This window comes from Monodon monoceros, unplaced genomic scaffold (assembly GCF_005190385.1).
Source record: "Monodon monoceros isolate NGI ecotype Baffin Bay Population unplaced genomic scaffold, NGI_Narwhal_1 Super_Scaffold_2, whole genome shotgun sequence".
NCBI classification, from domain to species: Eukaryota; Metazoa; Chordata; class Mammalia; order Artiodactyla; family Monodontidae; genus Monodon; species Monodon monoceros.
The window spans coordinates 84031389-84050359 of record NW_021703776.1 but is presented as its reverse complement, the minus strand read 5'-3'; the positions used below and the strand labels follow the sequence as shown (position 1 = coordinate 84050359).

The window sequence follows — 18971 nt, the reverse complement described above, 5'->3', positions numbered from 1 at the left end:
ACCAAAATATTATTTTTGAATGGTGGGATGGGGGATGATTCAATTCTTTGTGGTGGGGAGAGAGGACTTTTTTTTTTCTTTATTAACCATGGATTACTTTTCTAATTAAAAGCCAGAGGAAAGGGCTTCCCTAGTGGCGCAGTGGTTGGGAGTCCGCCTGCCGATGCAGGGGACACGGGTTCGTGCCCCGGTCTGGGAGGATCCCACATGCCGCGGAGCGGCTGGGCCCGTGAGCCATGGCCGCTGAGCTTGCGTGTCCGGAGCCTGTGCTCCGCAACGGGAGAGGCCGCAGCGGTGAGAGGCCCGCGCACCGCAAAAAAAAAAAAAAAAGCCAGAGGAAAGTGTTTATAAAGTAAGTTTGAATTCTTTACATACAGCACTAGACAACCTTCTTTAATCTCTAGTGGACTTTTGGTCAGGAAATTTTTTTTAAAAGCTCAACTCAACATTCTAACTATAGTTGTTGTATCTGAAGTAGGAATAGAAAAAACATTATGATTTCCCCAAATTTGTCTTATTGTCTTATTTGTCTTAACCTTTTAAAACAAAGTTTAAAGTTTTTTTAAACTTTTAAAAACAAACTTTAACATTAAGTACCAAGGAATAATATTTTAGCAACGTAAACATTAGCTGAAGGTACCTCAAGCTTAAATCTTGTTAATAAGACAGAATTTATCTCTTGCCATCCAGCCAACGTGACAATTCAGACCTTTTCTCCTATAGATTCTGTAGGAAATACTCTTTAATTATTCATAGTAATAACAAAGTAACAGAAGCAACTAGCTTTTGTTATCAATTTATCTCTCAAGCACAACTTGTGAAAGCAGAGAGAGAAATAACAAGCAAACACGATATGATAAAGGAACACAAATCTAACTTACACCTACACAGAGATTTTTATTTATTTATATTCTATATAAAATATAATACGTAATTATATACTAAACATATAAACACACATGTGTGCATGTCTGTGTATATACCGATGTGTACGGGGTGGTGGTGGTGGTGAAGTGGTAACTCCGGAGTCAGAATACACAGCATCAAAGCCCGGCTCTGTCACTTACAGCTGAACAACCTTAGGTCAGTTATACAACCCACTTAAAAACGCTTCCATTTCTTCTTTTATAAGAGAGTAATAATAACAGTACCTACTCCACTGTCTTATTGTGAGAATAATATGCAGGATCTAGCACACAAAATTGCTCATAAATGGTACCTATTATCATCATTAAAAGCTGAACTGCTCTCCCTCCAAATTGTAAATTTTTATTACGATCTAACACTACCAGTAACCAAAGGGATAGATGTATTTTTCTACATTTTTCAGCTTATCACCTGCTAAGGCTAAAAAGCAAACATGACTGAGGAGACATATGAAAATGTTTGATTACTTGATTTTGCAATTAAATGGCAAAAGTAATGATGTAAGGCTATAATCATATTTGAAGTTGTATTCTGAAACATCAAATTATAAAGAGATTATTTACTCAACTATATCATCACATTCACTGTTAAGAGAGTTATCAACAGGTCAGTCACATGCCAATAATCTTCACATGCCAATCATCTAGAACTGATATAATCTGTAGTGGTTAGGCCTTGAGTTGCTTTAAGGTAGGTTCATCACGTTCATAGAAACTTTTTCCATTAACAGCTGCAAAATATCCTTGCTCTATCTTTTAATAATTTTTAGCATCAAGATCTATCTTCACTTTGTACCATCCTTTGAAAGAAGAAAGCAAAACTAAGGAGAACAGGGCATTTACAAAAGTCATGATCTTCACAGTACTTACAGTGTCATGTTACTAAATTTCCAAAGACAAAGTCACATCTCCAAAGCTTAGGTAATACCAACAATAGCTGATAATGCTAAATAAAAGTTTTCAGTGATTTATTTTTATACCTGTGTTTTCTTATGAGGTACTTGCAATGCCTCAGTAAGTAATCTTTTGAAGGCCTACACAATTTCAGTGACCAGAAGTCATCTAATCTCATCTTTGGGGAGCAAGATTTTCCTGGATTCCCACCAAATAAATAATGAACCTGTAATAAATAAAACAAACCAGATTTTAAAAAAATGCATGCATACTCAAGAAACTACGAAAGTCAAAGTAAAATTTCTTCATTTTGGTAGTAGTGTGTAACAAGTAACTTCTTTAGCTTTACTAAAGACTAAAACATTATTACATGTCTACTAAAGGCTGCTTCTGCTTTTTCTCAAGTTTCCATTTTACTTTAAAGTACTGTGACTACTTCCTTAAATTACATTTTCTATTAAAATAAGTTGTATCACCACAGTTACACTGACAATGGAAGACATAAAACAAAGCAATGATAGTAAGAAGCTATTCCAAGATACTGAGTTTGCTTAGGGCAACAAATAATGGGGATTATCAAGTTAATCAAGTGTTGATCGTAATAAAAAATGGTATCTTTTAAAAAACTGACACACAAGTTGAATCACTGAAGGTCAACAGTAACTAGAAACTTTAAAAATTTTAGCATCTTACTTTTGCTTTAGCCTTAATGCTGAATATTTTTAAATGGCATATATGACTTGTGAAATAACTTTTAAAATATTTTTCTATTATTCAATTAATATCAAATAAGAAATGTAAAAGGAATACTACAATGATTTCACTATTATAATTACAGCTTTAGCAATATTCTGTACTCAAAGTGTTAAAGCAGTTCTTGAAAATTTTGAAAACATTTATAACCAGTAGTGTTACACAACAGAGATATTATTTATTTCTGTCCTATAGATGGAAATTCACTTATCCTTTAATTTGGGAGACTCTCAGAGAAAGGGCTTTTATTTACTCCCATGGTATCTTTTACCTAAAGTTCTCAAATGATAGAGGATTTAAATAATCATCTATGGCCTAAACAGAAAGAATACAGGTTCTGTCAGTAATTTACTATGTAATCTGAGCCCAATCGTCAAACATGTAAAATTTAAGGGAGAAATAGCTAAAGAAACCACTCTGAACACTTAGGGACACTAAAACTTCAGAATTCAGGACTGTTTTCATAGGCTGATGGAACAGATTATGTCAATCATAGATAGGAAAAATAAAGATAAAAAGACTTCTTACACAATGGGAAAATCTAAAATCAGGAAGTTATATATACCTTTTCATATCATGGAAAAAGGTATACAAGTGCTGAAACCTGTACATCTTCTACTTGAATATTCATATTGTATTGACAGAAACAATAGGCCATGCTATGTATCAGATCTATGCAGCTAAGAAGCAGCAACCACTGGCCATTTTCATAAGAAAAGTGTCAGGAACTGTGGACTATGCAAAAATGTTTATTGTCTTAAGGAATTTTAGGGACAAGGTGATATCAAATGTCTGCTACGTGTTCTAGTAAATGTCAGTCATTTTTATTCAAATCTACTTAAAAATAATCAGAAACATATATTTTGAGATTCTTTCCAATTGTACATCACAGAAAGTTTACAGGTCAATGTAGTTAGTATACCTTGTGTAACTCATCGTATACAAGCTGATGGGCAAATCTTGGACATGGTTCTTCCTCCTGAAGACTTTTACTTGGATTATCCTTTGCAGCTTGATCATTCTTATAGACGCAAGACCTGAAAGACATTGCTTTTAAGGCATTCTATCTTAGAAAACTAGCAGCACACATAATACAATTGTAGCAAGCAAATTAACGCAATGTCTAATTACAAACAAAAAATTATAAATTTGTTCACATCAAATCTTAAAAGTTCTGGTCACCCTCATAAAATAATCTAAATTTGTTAGAACTGAGTTCTGAAGTTCTTTAATGTCCATCAAAAATCTCTCTCAAGAACAAACTACTTCGTGTTATGAAACAGGATCAGCATATATGAAGGCTTAAACCAACGGCTGAAAGAGATGATATCACATTTATCTATTCACAATAAAAAAGCTCACAACAGACTTCTTTCATTCTTACTGTAAATAAATGTCTTATTTAGAAAATAATAAATTCCTTAGCTGCTGAGCACCACCCTCCATTACTGAATGGAGGAAGTTCTCTGAAGTTCCTCTGTTTTGGAGAATATTCACTTATGTAGTAATCACAGAACATTAGAGCTGGATCCTCTAGGTCAGTGTTTTTTGTTTTTTTTTTCCTGCGGTACACGGGCCTCTCACTGCTGTGGCCTCTCCTGTTGCGGAGCACAGGCTCTGGACGCGCAGGCTCAGCGGCCATGGCCCACGGGCCCAGCTGCTCCGCGGCATGTGGGATCCCCCCGGACCGGGGCACGAACCCGTGTCCCCTGCATCGGCAGGCAGAGTCTCAACCACTGCGCCACCAGGGAAGCCCTAGGTCAGTGTTTTTCAAAGCAAAATGTGCAGCAGTTCTATGAGATGCTCTGTGACAAAAGGGCTAGTTTGAAAATGCTAAATAATAATGCTCCCCACCTTGCTCTAGTCAAACTGCTTCACTTTATAAAAACTAAGAAAAGACCTGGGAACATTAAAAATACATGGTTCTCAAGTTTACACACCTACTTGGTAGCAAAAGCTAGACTAAAATACAATTCTTTTGACTCTCAGACAAAGAAACATCTACTAATTGAAATAATTCAGCGGTAAAATCCATTTGCTGAACATCGCTGTATACACAGGCACCAGTACTGACTTTTCCACTCCCCAATATTGATATTAAAATATATGACGTCACAAATTAACATAAGCCTTCCATCTCTCTCGTCTTTTGAATAAACCAACAACCTCAAATAAATGTTACACTGTGATTGCAGTACAGACAAGAGCTACTTACCAACTATTCCTTACAATGTCATAAATCCAGAATGAATTTCTGACATTTTCTTCCCTCTTTTCCTTGTCTTTGCTGAGTCCAGATAAGACATGTATTTCATTCAGTTCTGGATCAATGGTTGCTCTCTGTGTGAATCCTGTCATTGGAACTATAAATTGAAAGAGAAAATAAGATGACAGTATTAACATTACTTAACAGATTAGTACTACTCTATAAAAGATTACTACATCCTTACCCTGCTCTACTTGTGTCCACAGCACTTACCTTCTAACAGACTACATAACTTTTATATTAAACAATAATCAGTTGTTTCTTGCCTTCTCCCCACTCAAATGTAAACTCTATAAGGGCAAAGGTTGTTTGGTTCACTGTTTTGTTCCCAGTGCCTAAAACAATTGCCTGGCATATAATAGTTACCCAACTATTTGCTGAAATAAATGAACGCTAACTACCAGAATGGAGTTAGAAGGAGGGAAGAGATAGAAAGAGGTATGCAATGTAATCATTTTTATTGAGGAAAAGGGCAATGCTTTATTTAACTGATTTATTATCTGGGTCAGCTCTAATTTAATAGCAGAGACAAAATATTCAAATCTCGACCAAGAAAAACAAAAATTTGACACGCCGGTTTGTTCAATAAGGTCAAAGTCATCTAAAATACCTGTTCAAGACCTACAATGAAATGACATAATTTCCAAGAAAAATAAAATAAAATAAAATATTTGGGGCTAAAATATGCCATTTTGTTTTCCTGAGTGGCTCAAATTCCCCAGAGTTAATTTTCTGAGAAAATATTTTATTTCCTGAGAAATCCATTAAATGAGTGATGGTCATTCAGCATTATCCAGTAATTTGTAAAACACTGATATAGCAAATGCAAATTTTCTCACTATTATTACTTGGAAATATTAGTTGAAATATAATTTTATGATTCACAACATATTTGCCACAGATTTAAAAATAATGCCACTGTTTCAACACTACATTTCTTTTATACACGAACAATTATCATACGCTGAAAAAGCTAAACAAACATCAGATTGAAGTAAAACATTTCAATCAATCCAGAATACTATGGGAGGAGATGCTAACCACATTGATATTTATTCATCTTTACCTATTTTAGCAGGGCCAAATGATGCAATATGTATTTTTTCCTAGTTTAATTCATGGGTCCTTTCACATTCATATTCAATAAATTTGTCTGGAACATTTCAGAGACTATCCAAATGCATCCCACAGTAAATATATTAAAAAATTATACACACATATATAACACAATACATAATTTGTATGCATCCATACACAAATACATTTATCTTTATACACACACATCAGCCTATTCTTAACAATAACCTCAACCCTCATAATACACAGTCTTTAGTGGTTATGTAAAGCCTGGTATTTTCTAATTAAGCCTTGGTAAACTTTCAAAAGTACCCAGGTTCTGACCTCTCTTCCTGAGGTAACCTTGGAAGAAAGATAAAACAGTAAAGAAATGAAATCATTTTCATTAGTTGTAGAAGTGGAGGACATAACTGCCTAAATTTATTGCACTTAAATTTCTTCATCCCATGTAGAATTCTATAACATGGGTTGACAAACTATGGATTGATTTGACCTGCCTAGGGTCAAATCAGGCCTCAGTCATTCATTTACATTTTGTCTGTGGCTGATTTCACCCCACAATAGCAAGGCTGAGTAGTTGCAACGACAATAATTACATCTGGCTCTTCATAGAAAAAAATTGCTAACCCCTATTCTATAATCTTTTAAAATGCAAATATGAGAGATGTATGACTTATTATAAATGAATGCAACAAACTGCTTACCTAAAATAAGGACCCATTTAAATACCTTAAATAAGGAACCGGAAATTTCTGAGTGGAATGGAAATCCGTGCAGAGGGAAAGAGATTTTTGAATTCTATAAAATGGGGCTGGGTCACCGAGAGGAGAATAAAGGAGTACTGGGAGGCATGTGAGAATGTTACATGCTTTCTCTTCCATACTGTCACATTTTACCTAGAAGCAGCTTTGTAGCAGAAGAGAAAAATGACAAGTGTTGCTTCTCAAAAATGAAAGCAGTGGGCAGGTTTACAATACTCAGGGAGGTAAGACTACCATGTTTATAACATCTGTACTATAAGAATTATAAAAAATTACTTTGATTATAAAGCGGATTAGAAAGTATACACTTCCCATTTCTTTGATCTTTCATATACAATATGCCTTTTACTCTGCGAAATGTTGACTTTTGCCTCAAAGTTACACATTTAAGTCTTTTATTGGCTTTTCAAACAGCTTTACAGAATATCATTCACATACCATATAATTCACCTATTTAAAGCATACGGCTTGGGTTTTTTTTTAGTATATCCACTATAAAACCATCATCACAATCTAATTTTAGAATATTTTCATTACTCCAAAAAGAAACCCTGTACCCATTAGCAGTCATTCCCCATCCCCTTTCACATCTCCCCACAGGGTCACTGCATCATTTGACATGTCTATCAACAATGCAGCATAGACAGGCAAAGTGAGAGGCTTGTGAGATACATAGATCAATTAGGAGGCTGTTAACAGTGCAATGGTGTGGACTGGACGAAGGTAGTAAGGAAATATTAATAAAGAAGCACGATTTCCATCAGCAAAAAAAGGGAGGAGACGTTATGTCAAAAGTACAAAAATCTCTGGACTGGCTTAACAGAGACCAAGCTTGGAGCAGAAACTTGTGAAAAATAAGAGTAAAAATGTTTCACTCGGGGGCTTCCCTGGTGGCACAGTGGTTGAGAGTACACCTGCCAATGCAAGGGACACGGTTTTGTGCCCCGGTCCGGGAAGATCCCACATGCCATGGAGCGGCTGGGCCCGTGAGCCATGGCCACTGAGCCTGCGTGTCCGGAGCCTGTGCTCCACAACGGGAGAGGCCACAACAGTGAGAGGCCCGTGTACCGCAAAAAAAAAAAAAAAAAAAGTTTCACTGAAACTTTTTCGAGGTATCCAAATATTTTACTCTAAGAATATTCAAATGTACAATCTCCCAAGGACAGAATTTCTATTACTCCTTAAGTTTACATACCCTTACAAATATAATTTTTATTGCATACTAATGACAAGGCAAAACGTTTATATATATGTGAGTACGTGAATTGAAGAAACATAAAAGAACATACACCAAAAGATATATAATAGTTATTGGAGAGGGGGAAGTTAGGACATTTTAACTTTCTATTATAGAATATGAAAAGTTTCAATATATATTGATTTTATAGTTACAAGAAAAGAAGAAAAATCTAAACCAAAATACAGAAAAAAAATACATCTGGGTATAAATACTGGGGACGATTAGTAATAAGTGAAAAATTCTCACACATCCTCCCAAATTTCTCATGAACAAAATTTTACATTAATATTTGGAATGCTGTTATTTAGATGGAAAGGGAATTCATAAAATTGTCAAAAGACAGTTCTACTGGCACTAAAAACAACGTTTTTAAATCATTTAGTTGCAAAACTAAAACTAGGTATTAAAAAGTATTTTTGATTTTTTTCTCTAAAATATAAAAATGAAAACTTACATCTGAAGAGTTCCTAAAGATCAGGGGGTTAATTCAAACTTACACTGAATGCATCCATGTTAATGGCCTTCTGCGTAAATTTTACAAATTGTACTTAAGTTTAATTCCTATTTCTACTCCATTCCACATACAGTAACAATTTAAAAAACATTTCAATACAAAAACCAATAAAAATAATTTTTTCCTCTGATTTGAAAAGATACGTGCACCCCAATGTTCACAGCAGCACTATTTACAATAGTGAAGACATGGAAGCAACCTAAATGTCCATCAACAGACGGAAGGATAAAGAAGACATGGTGTGTGTGTATGTGTGTATGTGTGTGTGTGTATAAAATGGAATACCACTCAGCCATAAAAAAGAATGAAATAATGTCATTTGCAGCAACATGGATGGACCTAGAGATTACCACTAAGTGAAGTCAGAAAGAGGAAGACAAATATCATACATCATCACTTATACGTGGAATCTAAAATATGATACAAATGAACTTATTTACAGAACAGAAACGGACTCACAGACATAGAAAACAAACTTATGGTTACCAAAGGAGAAGGCAGGTGTGGATAAATTAGGTGCTTGGGATTTGCAGATACAAACTACTATATACAAAATAAACAACAAGGTCCTACTGTATGGCACAGGAAACTATATTCAGTATCTTATAATAATCTATAATGGAATCACTTTGCTGTACCAGAAACACAACATTGTAAATCAACAGTACTTCAATAAAAAAATAATAAAGTTTTTCATATCTACCTTCAAAAGCAGTCTGGATTTCTCCAAGAAACTATTAAAAATGTCCATTTTCTGTAATACTCTAAATCTAATGTGTTATCTCCTCTGTAAACAGAAGGAAAAAAACCCCCATTTTTCACTTTAAATGAAGATTTTATGCATTCTTATTAAAGAAAATTAAAATGTAAAAAATTACATGTACACATGCATCAACGAATTATGGTCTAGCCCTAGTAGGCATTTTAGACTTGAATTTTTACTACTGACAGAAGCTGCTTATGAAATCTAAAGGTTGGGGCTTTTGGTTTTAGACAGAAAACTAAACATTAACTACATTACCCCTCTTTCCCATCATCCCGCTTGAATTGGCAGAAACAATATTCTAGCAAAAAGAAAAACAAAAAAAAAAGGTCTAGAGAAGAAGAAAGTATGTCAGGAAAGTATCAATAGATAAGAAATTTTGAGGAATCTTGAGAAATAGCAGTTGGGGTTATACTGACAGGAAATCACAGCCAAGGAAAAGAGAGCCCAACTCACCAGAGATAAAAGATGGAAAATTTCAGAATAAGTCATCAAATACAAAAAGCAGGAGTAGACCTTGAGAAGCACTCCTGTGGGAGAGCTTCTAATAAGGACACAGGGGTCTATTCTCAGTTTACGCATCCTATAAAAAAGCCTGCATGTACCATGCATTTATATAAAACCCTCAGTCACTGTCTGATTTAAGGGAGAAGGCCACTGGGAAAAAGAGACATACAATGCACAGGAAACCACTGTCAACTACCTTTCTTAACTGATACATAAACTTATTCATAAATTTTAATGTTTAGACAGGAATCACGTGACAATATGAGAAAAAAATCAGCAATGTAAGGAGAGGGACCTAGATGAACAAACAGAACAACAGGAAAAGATAAATCATAGAAAAGAACAGAACTTAGAAGAAAAAACACAAACTCATCCTTGTAGGGAGTGAAGAGAACATTACATGTGTAAAACAAAAATAAGCTTCCTTAAAAAGAAGCAGAGTATGAAAAGATGTTAAAAAGTAAAACTATGACAAAAAAATGAAATAACAAAATGAAAATAAAATGTGCACAGTTAAAAACAAAGTCAGTCATCTCAAGATAAAATTGATAAATTACCAGAATATATAGCATAAAGATATAGAAATTATGATAGAAATGTTAAGAGATACAGAGGATAAAGCCATTGAAGTAAAAACTTTGTCTGAAAAGAGCACCAGAAGGAGAAATGAAATAATGTAGAAGAAGGAAATAAAGAAAATTTCCCTGAATGGAAGAAAAAAAGTGGGTGTCCTGTTTGAAAGAGCCTGGGGCACTAAGCACGTTTTATTAAAAAAAAAAAAAAAGGTGGGGGGGCTTCCCTGGTGGCACAGTGGTTGAGAATCTGCCTGCCAATGCAGGGGACACGGGTTTGAGCCCTGGTCTGGGAAGATCCCACATGCCACGGAGCAACTAGGCCAGTGAGCCACCAACTACTGAGCCTGCGCGTCTGGAGCCTGTGCCCCGCAACAAGGGAGGCTGCAACAGTGAAAGGCCCACACACCGCGATGAAGAGTGGCCCCCGCTTGCCACAACTAGAGAAAGCCCTTGCACAGAAACGAAGACCCAACACAGCCAAAAATAAATAAATAGTAAATTAATTAAAAAACAAAAAACAACTAGCTTGGCTATTAAAAAAAAAAAGACTTTATATACATATCTCCTAGTGAAACTTCAAAAATTCAGGAATTAAAAGAAAATTCTAAAAGCTTCTGGGGAGGGGAAAAGTAGGTTATTATATACAGAGGAATAAGTATCTAACTAACATTAGACCTTTTATCAGTAACAAAGAATGCTAGAATACAAAATGGAGTAATAACTTTAAAATTCCTTGGAATATAAAAAGATACGGAACTAAAATTCTACTTCCTGTTAAACTAGCAACCCCAACAATGAGGTCAACATAAAAGAACTTTTGGATCAGCAGAAATATTAAAGTTCATATCAATGACTGCATCTGAAAAGATTCTTTCAGGAGCTATTCCAACAAACAAAAATGAATCCAAGGTAAAGAATGACATGGGATGTAAGAAATACTGGCAGTGATACGACACAGGAAAAGAAAAGGAAGTTTGAAAGAAAATAAAGACCCATTAGGTCTTAAGCCTTGTACAAGACATTTTGGAATGAAAAAGTTTTAATAATGCAGAACATGTTCTTCCCTGTAAGTCCAATCACAACACCTGAATTTATACGGTGCCCCATTCCCCTCCCCCATCATATTTTCACTGCTTAGAATTTTGTTCGTCTTCAGTCAACAATAAACTTCCTCAAGGTAATTTGATCACCACCTCTCACTTCTAGATTCCTCATGAATCTTGCTTTCAAATGGGTTTCCAATATGGGTTTTCATATTGAAAGCTTTGAGGCAAAAATACCTGATAATATTTTATTTTATCCTTGTATGAAAGTTAGGAGGATATAAATTGCTTGGTTCAAAGACATTTTCCTTGAGTATTTTTAAAGTTTACTATTTTCTTCCATTCACTATTGCTGTTGAGCTGATACCTAGCTCTCTATCTTCTTGTTCCCTGCAGGTCATCTGCTCTTTGTCTCTGAAATCTTTCAGAATTTCCTTTATGTCTTTAATATTCTTAATTTTACTTTAATAAATATGCCTAGGTATGTGTTTCTCCTTATTTTTCCCATTTAGCATACTACACGCCCTTTCACCAGTCTGAAGCCTTTCACCTTTTCTGAATTCTAGGAAATTTACCTCTTATTTCATCAATTATTTCAACTTCTTAAATTTTCATTTTTGTCTTCTCCTGGAATTGCTGTTAAGACGCGCAGGCTCAGCGGCCATGGCTCACGGGCCTAGGCGCTCCATGGCATGTGGGATCTTCTGGGACCGGGACACGAACCAGTGTCCCCTGCATCGGCAGGCGGACTCTCAACCACTGCGCCACCAGGGAAACCCAATGATTCTTTGTTTTCTGATATTGAGTTGTATGAGCTGTTTGTATGCTTTGGATATGTATGCTTCTCCATATCCTTTTCTTTTTTTCTTTTTTTTTTACATTTACAAGTATCTATTCTCTTTCAAATTCTCTTCCCATTTAGGTTATTACAGAATATTGAGCAGAGTTCCCTGTGCTAAACAGTAGGTCCTTGTTGGTTATCTATTTTAAATATAGCAGTGTGTACATGTCAATCCTAAACTCCCAATCTATCCCTCCCCACCACCCTTCAGGGGCCCCCTGGTAACCGTAAGTTCATTCTCTAAGTCTGTGAGTCTGTTTCTGTTTTGTATATAGATTCACTTGTATTATTTTTTAGATTCCACATATAAGTGATATCATATAGTATTTGTCTTTGTCTGACATTTCACTAATCATTATATTCTCTAAGTCCATCCACGTTGCTGCAAATGGCAATAATTCATTCTTTTTTATGGCTGAGTAATACATATACACACACACACACACACACACCCCACATCTTCTTAGGCCAATCATATGTTGACAGGCACTTGGGTTGCTTCTATGTCTTGACTATTATAAATAGTGTTGCTATGAACACTGGGGTACATGTATCTTTTCAAATTAAAGTTTTTGTTTTTTCTAGATATATACCCAGGAGTGGGATTGCTGGATCCTATGACAGTCCTATTTTTAGTTTTTTAAGGAACCTCCATACTGTTTTACATAGTGGCTGCACCAGTTTACATTTCACCAACAGTGCATGAGGGTTCCCTTTTCTCCACATCCCCTCCAACGTTTGTTATTTGTAGACTTTTTGATGATAGCCATTCTGACAGGTGTGAGGGGATACCTCATTGTGGTTTTGATTTGCATTTCTCTAATAATTAGCAATGCTGAGCATCTTCTCATGTGCCTGTTAGCCATCAGTATGTCTTCTTTGGAAAAATGTCCATTCAGGTCTTCTGCCCATTTTTTGACTGTTTTTTTTTTTTGCGGTACGCGGGCCTCTCACTGTTGTAGCCTCTCCCGTTGCGGAGCACAGGCTCCGGACGCGCAGGCTCAGCGGCCATGGCTCACGGGCCCAGCCCTTCCACGGCATGTGGGATCTTCCCGGACTGGGGCACGAACCCGTGTCCCCTGCATCGGCAGGCGGACTCTCAACCACTGCGCCACCAGGGAAACCCAATGATTGTTTGTTTTTTGATATTGAGTTGTATGAGCTGTTTGTATGCTTTGGATATTAACCTCTTGTTGGTTGCATCATTTGCAAGTGTTTTCTCCCATTCCGTAGGTCGTCTTTTCGTTTTGTTGATGGTTTCCTTTGCTGTGCAAAAGCTTTTAAGCTTGATTAGGTCCCGTTTGTTTATTTTTGCTTTTATTTCTTTTGCTTTGGGAGACTGATCTAAGAAACTATTGCTACGATTTATGTCAAAGAGTGTTCCACCTATGTTTTCTTCTTGGAGTTTTACGGTGTCATCTTACATTTAGGTCTTTAAACCATTTTAGTTTATTTTTGTATATAGATGAGTTTGAGTTTATTTTTATTTATTTTTTTATGAGGCAATGTTCTAATGTCATTATTTTACATGTAGCTGTCCAACTTTCCCAACACCACTTGTTGAAGAGACTGTTTTTTCTCCATTGTATATTCTTGCCTCTTTCGTTGTAGATTAATTGACCATTAAGTACGTGGGTTTATTTCTGGGCTCCCTATTCTGTTCCATTGATCTATATGTCTGTTTTGTGCTAATACCATGCTCTTTTGATTACTGCAGCTTTGTAGTATAGTCTGAGGTCTGGAAGGGTTATACCCTCCAGCTTTGTCCTTCTTTCTCAGGATTGCTTTTGCAATTCTGGGTCTTCTGTGGTTCCATATAAATTTTAGGATTATTTTAGAACTTCTATTATTTTACCTGAACCTGGGTTTCTACCACTCATTATTTGCTTTTTGTAAAATTCCAACTAGCTTTTGACACTCAGTGATGTAGTACTTACTGATCTATCTCAGTTGCATTAAGCTACAAAGAATTCATCTCACTGAATAGATCAACCACAATTTATTTAACTGGTTACCTGTTGGTGGATAATTAAAGTTGTTTCCAGATTTTTTAATTTTGCAAACAATACCACAATAAGTATCTCTGTACAACTTATTTTCTATGCATCTGTACAAGTATGTAAGTAGGATAAATTCCTTGAAAAAAATGCTTGGTCAAAGAGTATATGTATTTTATATTTTACTAGATATCAACATTCAATGAATGATCTTTTAATTTACATTTAAAAATTTTTTTAAATGAATGAAGCTGAGCATCTATATAGAAGTAAGTTTGCCAGCTATTTGAATTATTTTTTTCTTTGAACTACCTAGTTATGTCGTTTGCCATTGTTCTACTAGAAAATTACTCCTTTTTTTATTGATTTGTAAGAGTCTTTTGTTTATATAGTAGGATATTAACCTTTGTCTCAGTTGCTATTTTGTCATTTATTATCTGACATTTAAGTATTTTTCCATATAAAATCTTTTAATTTGCAAAAAATCAAACTAAATCTCTTTCTTTATAATTTCTGGGTTTTGTGTCTTATTTGGAAAGGTCTCCCAATCCTAAATTATTCAAAACAATTAGACTTATTATTTTTTTTGCGGTACGCGGGCCTCTCACTGTTGCGGCCCCTCCCGTTGCGGAGCACAGGCTCCAGATGCACAGGCCCAGCGGCCATGGCTCACGGGCCCAGCCACTCTGTGGCATGTGGGATCCTCCCGGACCGGGGCACGAACCCGCGTCCCTTGTATCGGCAGGCAGACTCTCAACCACTGTGCCACCAGGGAAGCCCTAGACTTATATTTTTATTTCTTAAGTATAAAACTTGAGTCTACCTAGAATTTTTTGTGATAAATAGACATCAATTAGAGTCAGGGTTTTACTTTTTGCTTATTGCCAGGTCTTAAGTGACATTTCAGTGTCATTTATTGCATAATCTATTTTCCTTCTCTGACTGGAAATGCCACTTTACCATATACTAAATTCTCATATGTACTTAGGGATATTTTATATTATCTGTTGTATTCCATTCCATTAATCTGTACAAAATTGTAGCTTTATAAATATTTAGTAGTATTACATTACCTTTCAATTTCAAAATTGTCTTTAGTGTTCTCAAATGTTTGCTTTTACAAGTGAACTTTAATTCACATTTACTATCGAATAACCTAAATTTTACATTAAAAATGTGAGATACTTTTATAGGCTTATAACTAGCAAAAACACCCCTGTGAGAGTGAAAGGTGGAAGTTATGGAAAGTTATTATTACCAGTAACGCTGAGAAGAAAAAAAGTACATAATCCAATTTATCAGAATAATGGCATACCTAATATAAAAGATTCTAAATAGAAAGCAATGAAGCCTAGTTACATTAAAAATAAGCACTACCATTTCCTAGCTCAGTAACTAATCTTTATTAATGATAGCAAATCATTAGCTTCAGAGTCTTCTATGTATTGCTGAACTGGCCTTATTTATAGTTAACTCATAGAAGTCTAAAAGGGTCAAAAACATAAGAACTTATCTCTCTCTCTCTCTCTCTCTCTCTCTCTCTCTCTCTCACACACACACACACACACACACACACACAGAGATTAAGAAAAAGAAAAAAAACTCAATGTCAATAAGCACAATAAGGACATTCCCAGGGCTGAAATGAAAATCAGTAAGATTCTGCTTTTAAGGTTTTCACGAAAATATGTTTATAGATAAATCATATCTTGCAGACATAACTAACATAGCCCTCATTTGTTATTTTCACAGCCTGATAACAGCAAAAAGGAATGAAATTTAACTGTCAAAATTCTGGAGCCAGATGAGGCCTTAAGATCAACTGGTCCAATCCCCTCATTTTCAGATGAATAATCAAGTCCAGAGAAGTTATACAACTTTGCCAAAGCTACTGAAGGATGAGTGGCAGACCCAGATGAAGAGAGACCAAATCTTCTGACTCTGAATTCACTATTCTTTCAATTATATCAATCTGCCACTATGCTCAGGACAGAATGGAATAAACAGTGGCAGATGTGGGAAAATACAGTCGACAGGATTTAAGGAACACAACAAGTAAACACATTAACTACTATAGAACAGGGATTAGACTGTAAGAGCTCTGTATCATCACTGCCCAACTTAGTATCTGGCAAATGTTGAAGACACAATATATGTTTGTTATCTTGAATAATACAGATATGAGAAAGTAATCCCAGTATAATACACTGAGTTTCTTCAGCAAACCATAAAGTTCTGGTGGTGTGACAGACCTTCTAAACATAATTTTCAACTAGTGTTAAACAGAGCTTACATATGGAGAGTCTGCTAAACCCCTTGTGTTCACATACTTATTGCCAAAAGTTATTCAGAAATAAACCCAAATTTTAGATGTGCTGAATTTTGATGTAATTATGTATGTGTTAGACACAATACTAATAAATCCCTTCTTTCCAAGCAGCTGTCAGTCCACTGATTTAAATTAGTTTCTTTCTGAGGGGAACATAAAGCTGTTACACTCTAGTTAAAAAAATGAGAGTTGAAAAAAAAATAAGAGTTGATTTTTTTCAGATCTTAAAATGTTAAATCTGAGATAATTCATTTAAGTAATTATAAAGAGCAATCATTTAAGATTTTACAGTATCTGACTCAATAAAAAATTATAACAAGCAGCAGCAATTTTATAATTAGATATACCGTCTCTAATTGGTCTCAACAGTTCACACAAATTTCTTCTAAGATTGCAAACAATCCAATTTGAAACACATAAAAGCAGTTTTAATCAAGTAACCCACATTACTGAACTGCAGATAAACATAGTAATTATGTGTTAAGTCCATTTCAAATTATAGTAATTAACTGTAATAAAACAGGTTTAGAAGAACAGTTAATAAATAGAATGTTTAAATAAGCTAGAGCATCCATATAATAAAATTGGTATTTTCTCAGAATACTTAACAATGTAGAGGTTTAAATAGTACCCTGTCTTGTCCTTAAAAGGATTCTGAATGGCTTACATAATAAGTAATAATCTAGTAAGATAAAATTAAAATTTAAACAGACTTTTAAAAATCAGGTAAAAGTAACTCTATGGGAAGACAATACATATACCATAGTTCTGACATGAGGTTTTCTGATTTGTCTAACTTAATCCAGTGAAAAAACTTTTAGATCTAGAGTACTGAAAAGACTGAATGTTCTTCAGAAATCCTGAATAAAGTCTGTGTATTTCAGTTGAGCTTTTTTACAGGTTTTGAAAAGCAGAGTCAAAATTATACTGCCAGATGAATATTCAGAATCGTGCTAACAATTAAGGTTAGAACCATATGCTCTAATTCCTAACTTGGGTTTGAGGAGTTAAACAATTTCAGGAGACAATGATCTATAAGCTAAGATCTGAAAGATGAGCGCAAGTTAGCTACATTTTGGAGGTAGGAGGAAAGAGTGATTCAGGTAGGGAAAAGAGTATGGGCAAAAACCCAAAGGCATGAAAAAATATGCTATCGATAGAGAATTAATATTCAGTGGTCATAAAACAAAGAATTGGTGGCAAGCTGAGGGTGGACACCAAGAATGGGGAACTACCTAAGCTGAGGCATATCATAAAGGAATCTGAGTCAGGCTGAGTTTAGACTTAATCATGAGGGCAAAGAGGAACGATAAAAAGAGTTTAAGCAAGGGAGAAGAAAAATCGGTTTGTATTTTTTAAAAGATATTTTCTGGGAATTCCCTGGCGGTCCAGTGGTTAGGACATGGTGCTTTCTCTGCCGGAGGTCTGGGTTTGATCCCTGGTTGGGGAACTAAGATCACATAAGCCTCGCAGCAGGGTCAAAAAAAAAATTTTTTTTCTTATCTTAGTACTAAATCAAAAGGTAAGGTGTCAATCTACTTCTTTTTCCTCCCTATACACAACTGTAAGATCCATGAAGTTAGAGCTTTTATTCACAGTTGTAACCCTAGTGCTTAGATTATTATCTGGCACCTAGTAGGTGACCAAAAAGTATCTGTTGAATAAATGTTGAAGTGTATGGTTCTGTACTTAATTGGTAACGCAGAACAGCTGTATTCTGCTCAAAGTGTGGAGAATGGGTTGGGGGAGGGATGGGGTACACAGGAAGAAGACAACTAGAAACAGAGGCCAAACAGGTGTTGGCAGTCCAAACTAGTGAAATAGCAATGGGAATAGAGAGAAGATGGGAGGTAAAATTAACATGACTTGATTACTGGATAGATCAACCTGTAGGCAGTATTGACATATACTTGTGAAAACTGATATACCCAACAATGACACCAGCCCAAACTAGAGAGTCAAACCACCTCTACTCCTAGAGTAGCCATAAGTGAGATACAATTTTACTTAAAATATAATTTGGGTCACTTACAGACATGCAAAATAAGGTGAGACATTAAGTAACTTGCCGTGGGTTATCTGATCAAGGACTGAGATAGGCTCTGGAGAGCTAGAACAGTGATCCTCTATCCTGGCCACTGTTCAGAAACCCGTGGGGTAGGAGTGGAGGGTGCACAGGAAAGACAGAGAGAGAACATGAGGCTTAAGAAAGAGAGCAGAGAAGGGAAAAATGGGAAGGAAGAGAGGGAGGAAGAGAGAAGAGTAAAGGAAGGAGGGATGGAAGTGACTTATGGGAAGGAGAGAGGGAGAGAGAAAAAAATAAGAAAGAAAAATGAAAAGAAAGTAATTTCAGTTTCACTCTAATATGCCAACAGAGCCACTGAGGTTCCACAATTCTAAGTAATAATGGCAACATTTTTAGGCAGGAAAAATTTCCAAGTAGTTCTAACCAGATACTCAATTCTGCCATAAAAATCCTCAGTTA

The 18971-nt window shown here is 35.5% G+C and overlaps 1 protein-coding gene across 3 annotated transcripts in view; it reads right to left on the bottom strand.

Annotated features, from left to right (window-relative positions):
• MKLN1 (muskelin 1) overlaps window positions 1–18971 on the bottom strand; it is a 178691-nt gene that overhangs the window by 22501 nt on the left and 137219 nt on the right. For all 3 annotated transcript variants that reach the window (XM_029233749.1, XM_029233750.1, XM_029233751.1), the window contains exons 13-15: window positions 4789–4936; window positions 3496–3610; window positions 1907–2046 (exon numbers count right to left, since the gene is read on the bottom strand). In XM_029233749.1, coding sequence (XP_029089582.1) covers window positions 1907–2046; window positions 3496–3610; window positions 4789–4936 — 403 coding nt within the window. The remainder of the gene's footprint in view (window positions 1–1906; window positions 2047–3495; window positions 3611–4788; window positions 4937–18971) is intronic.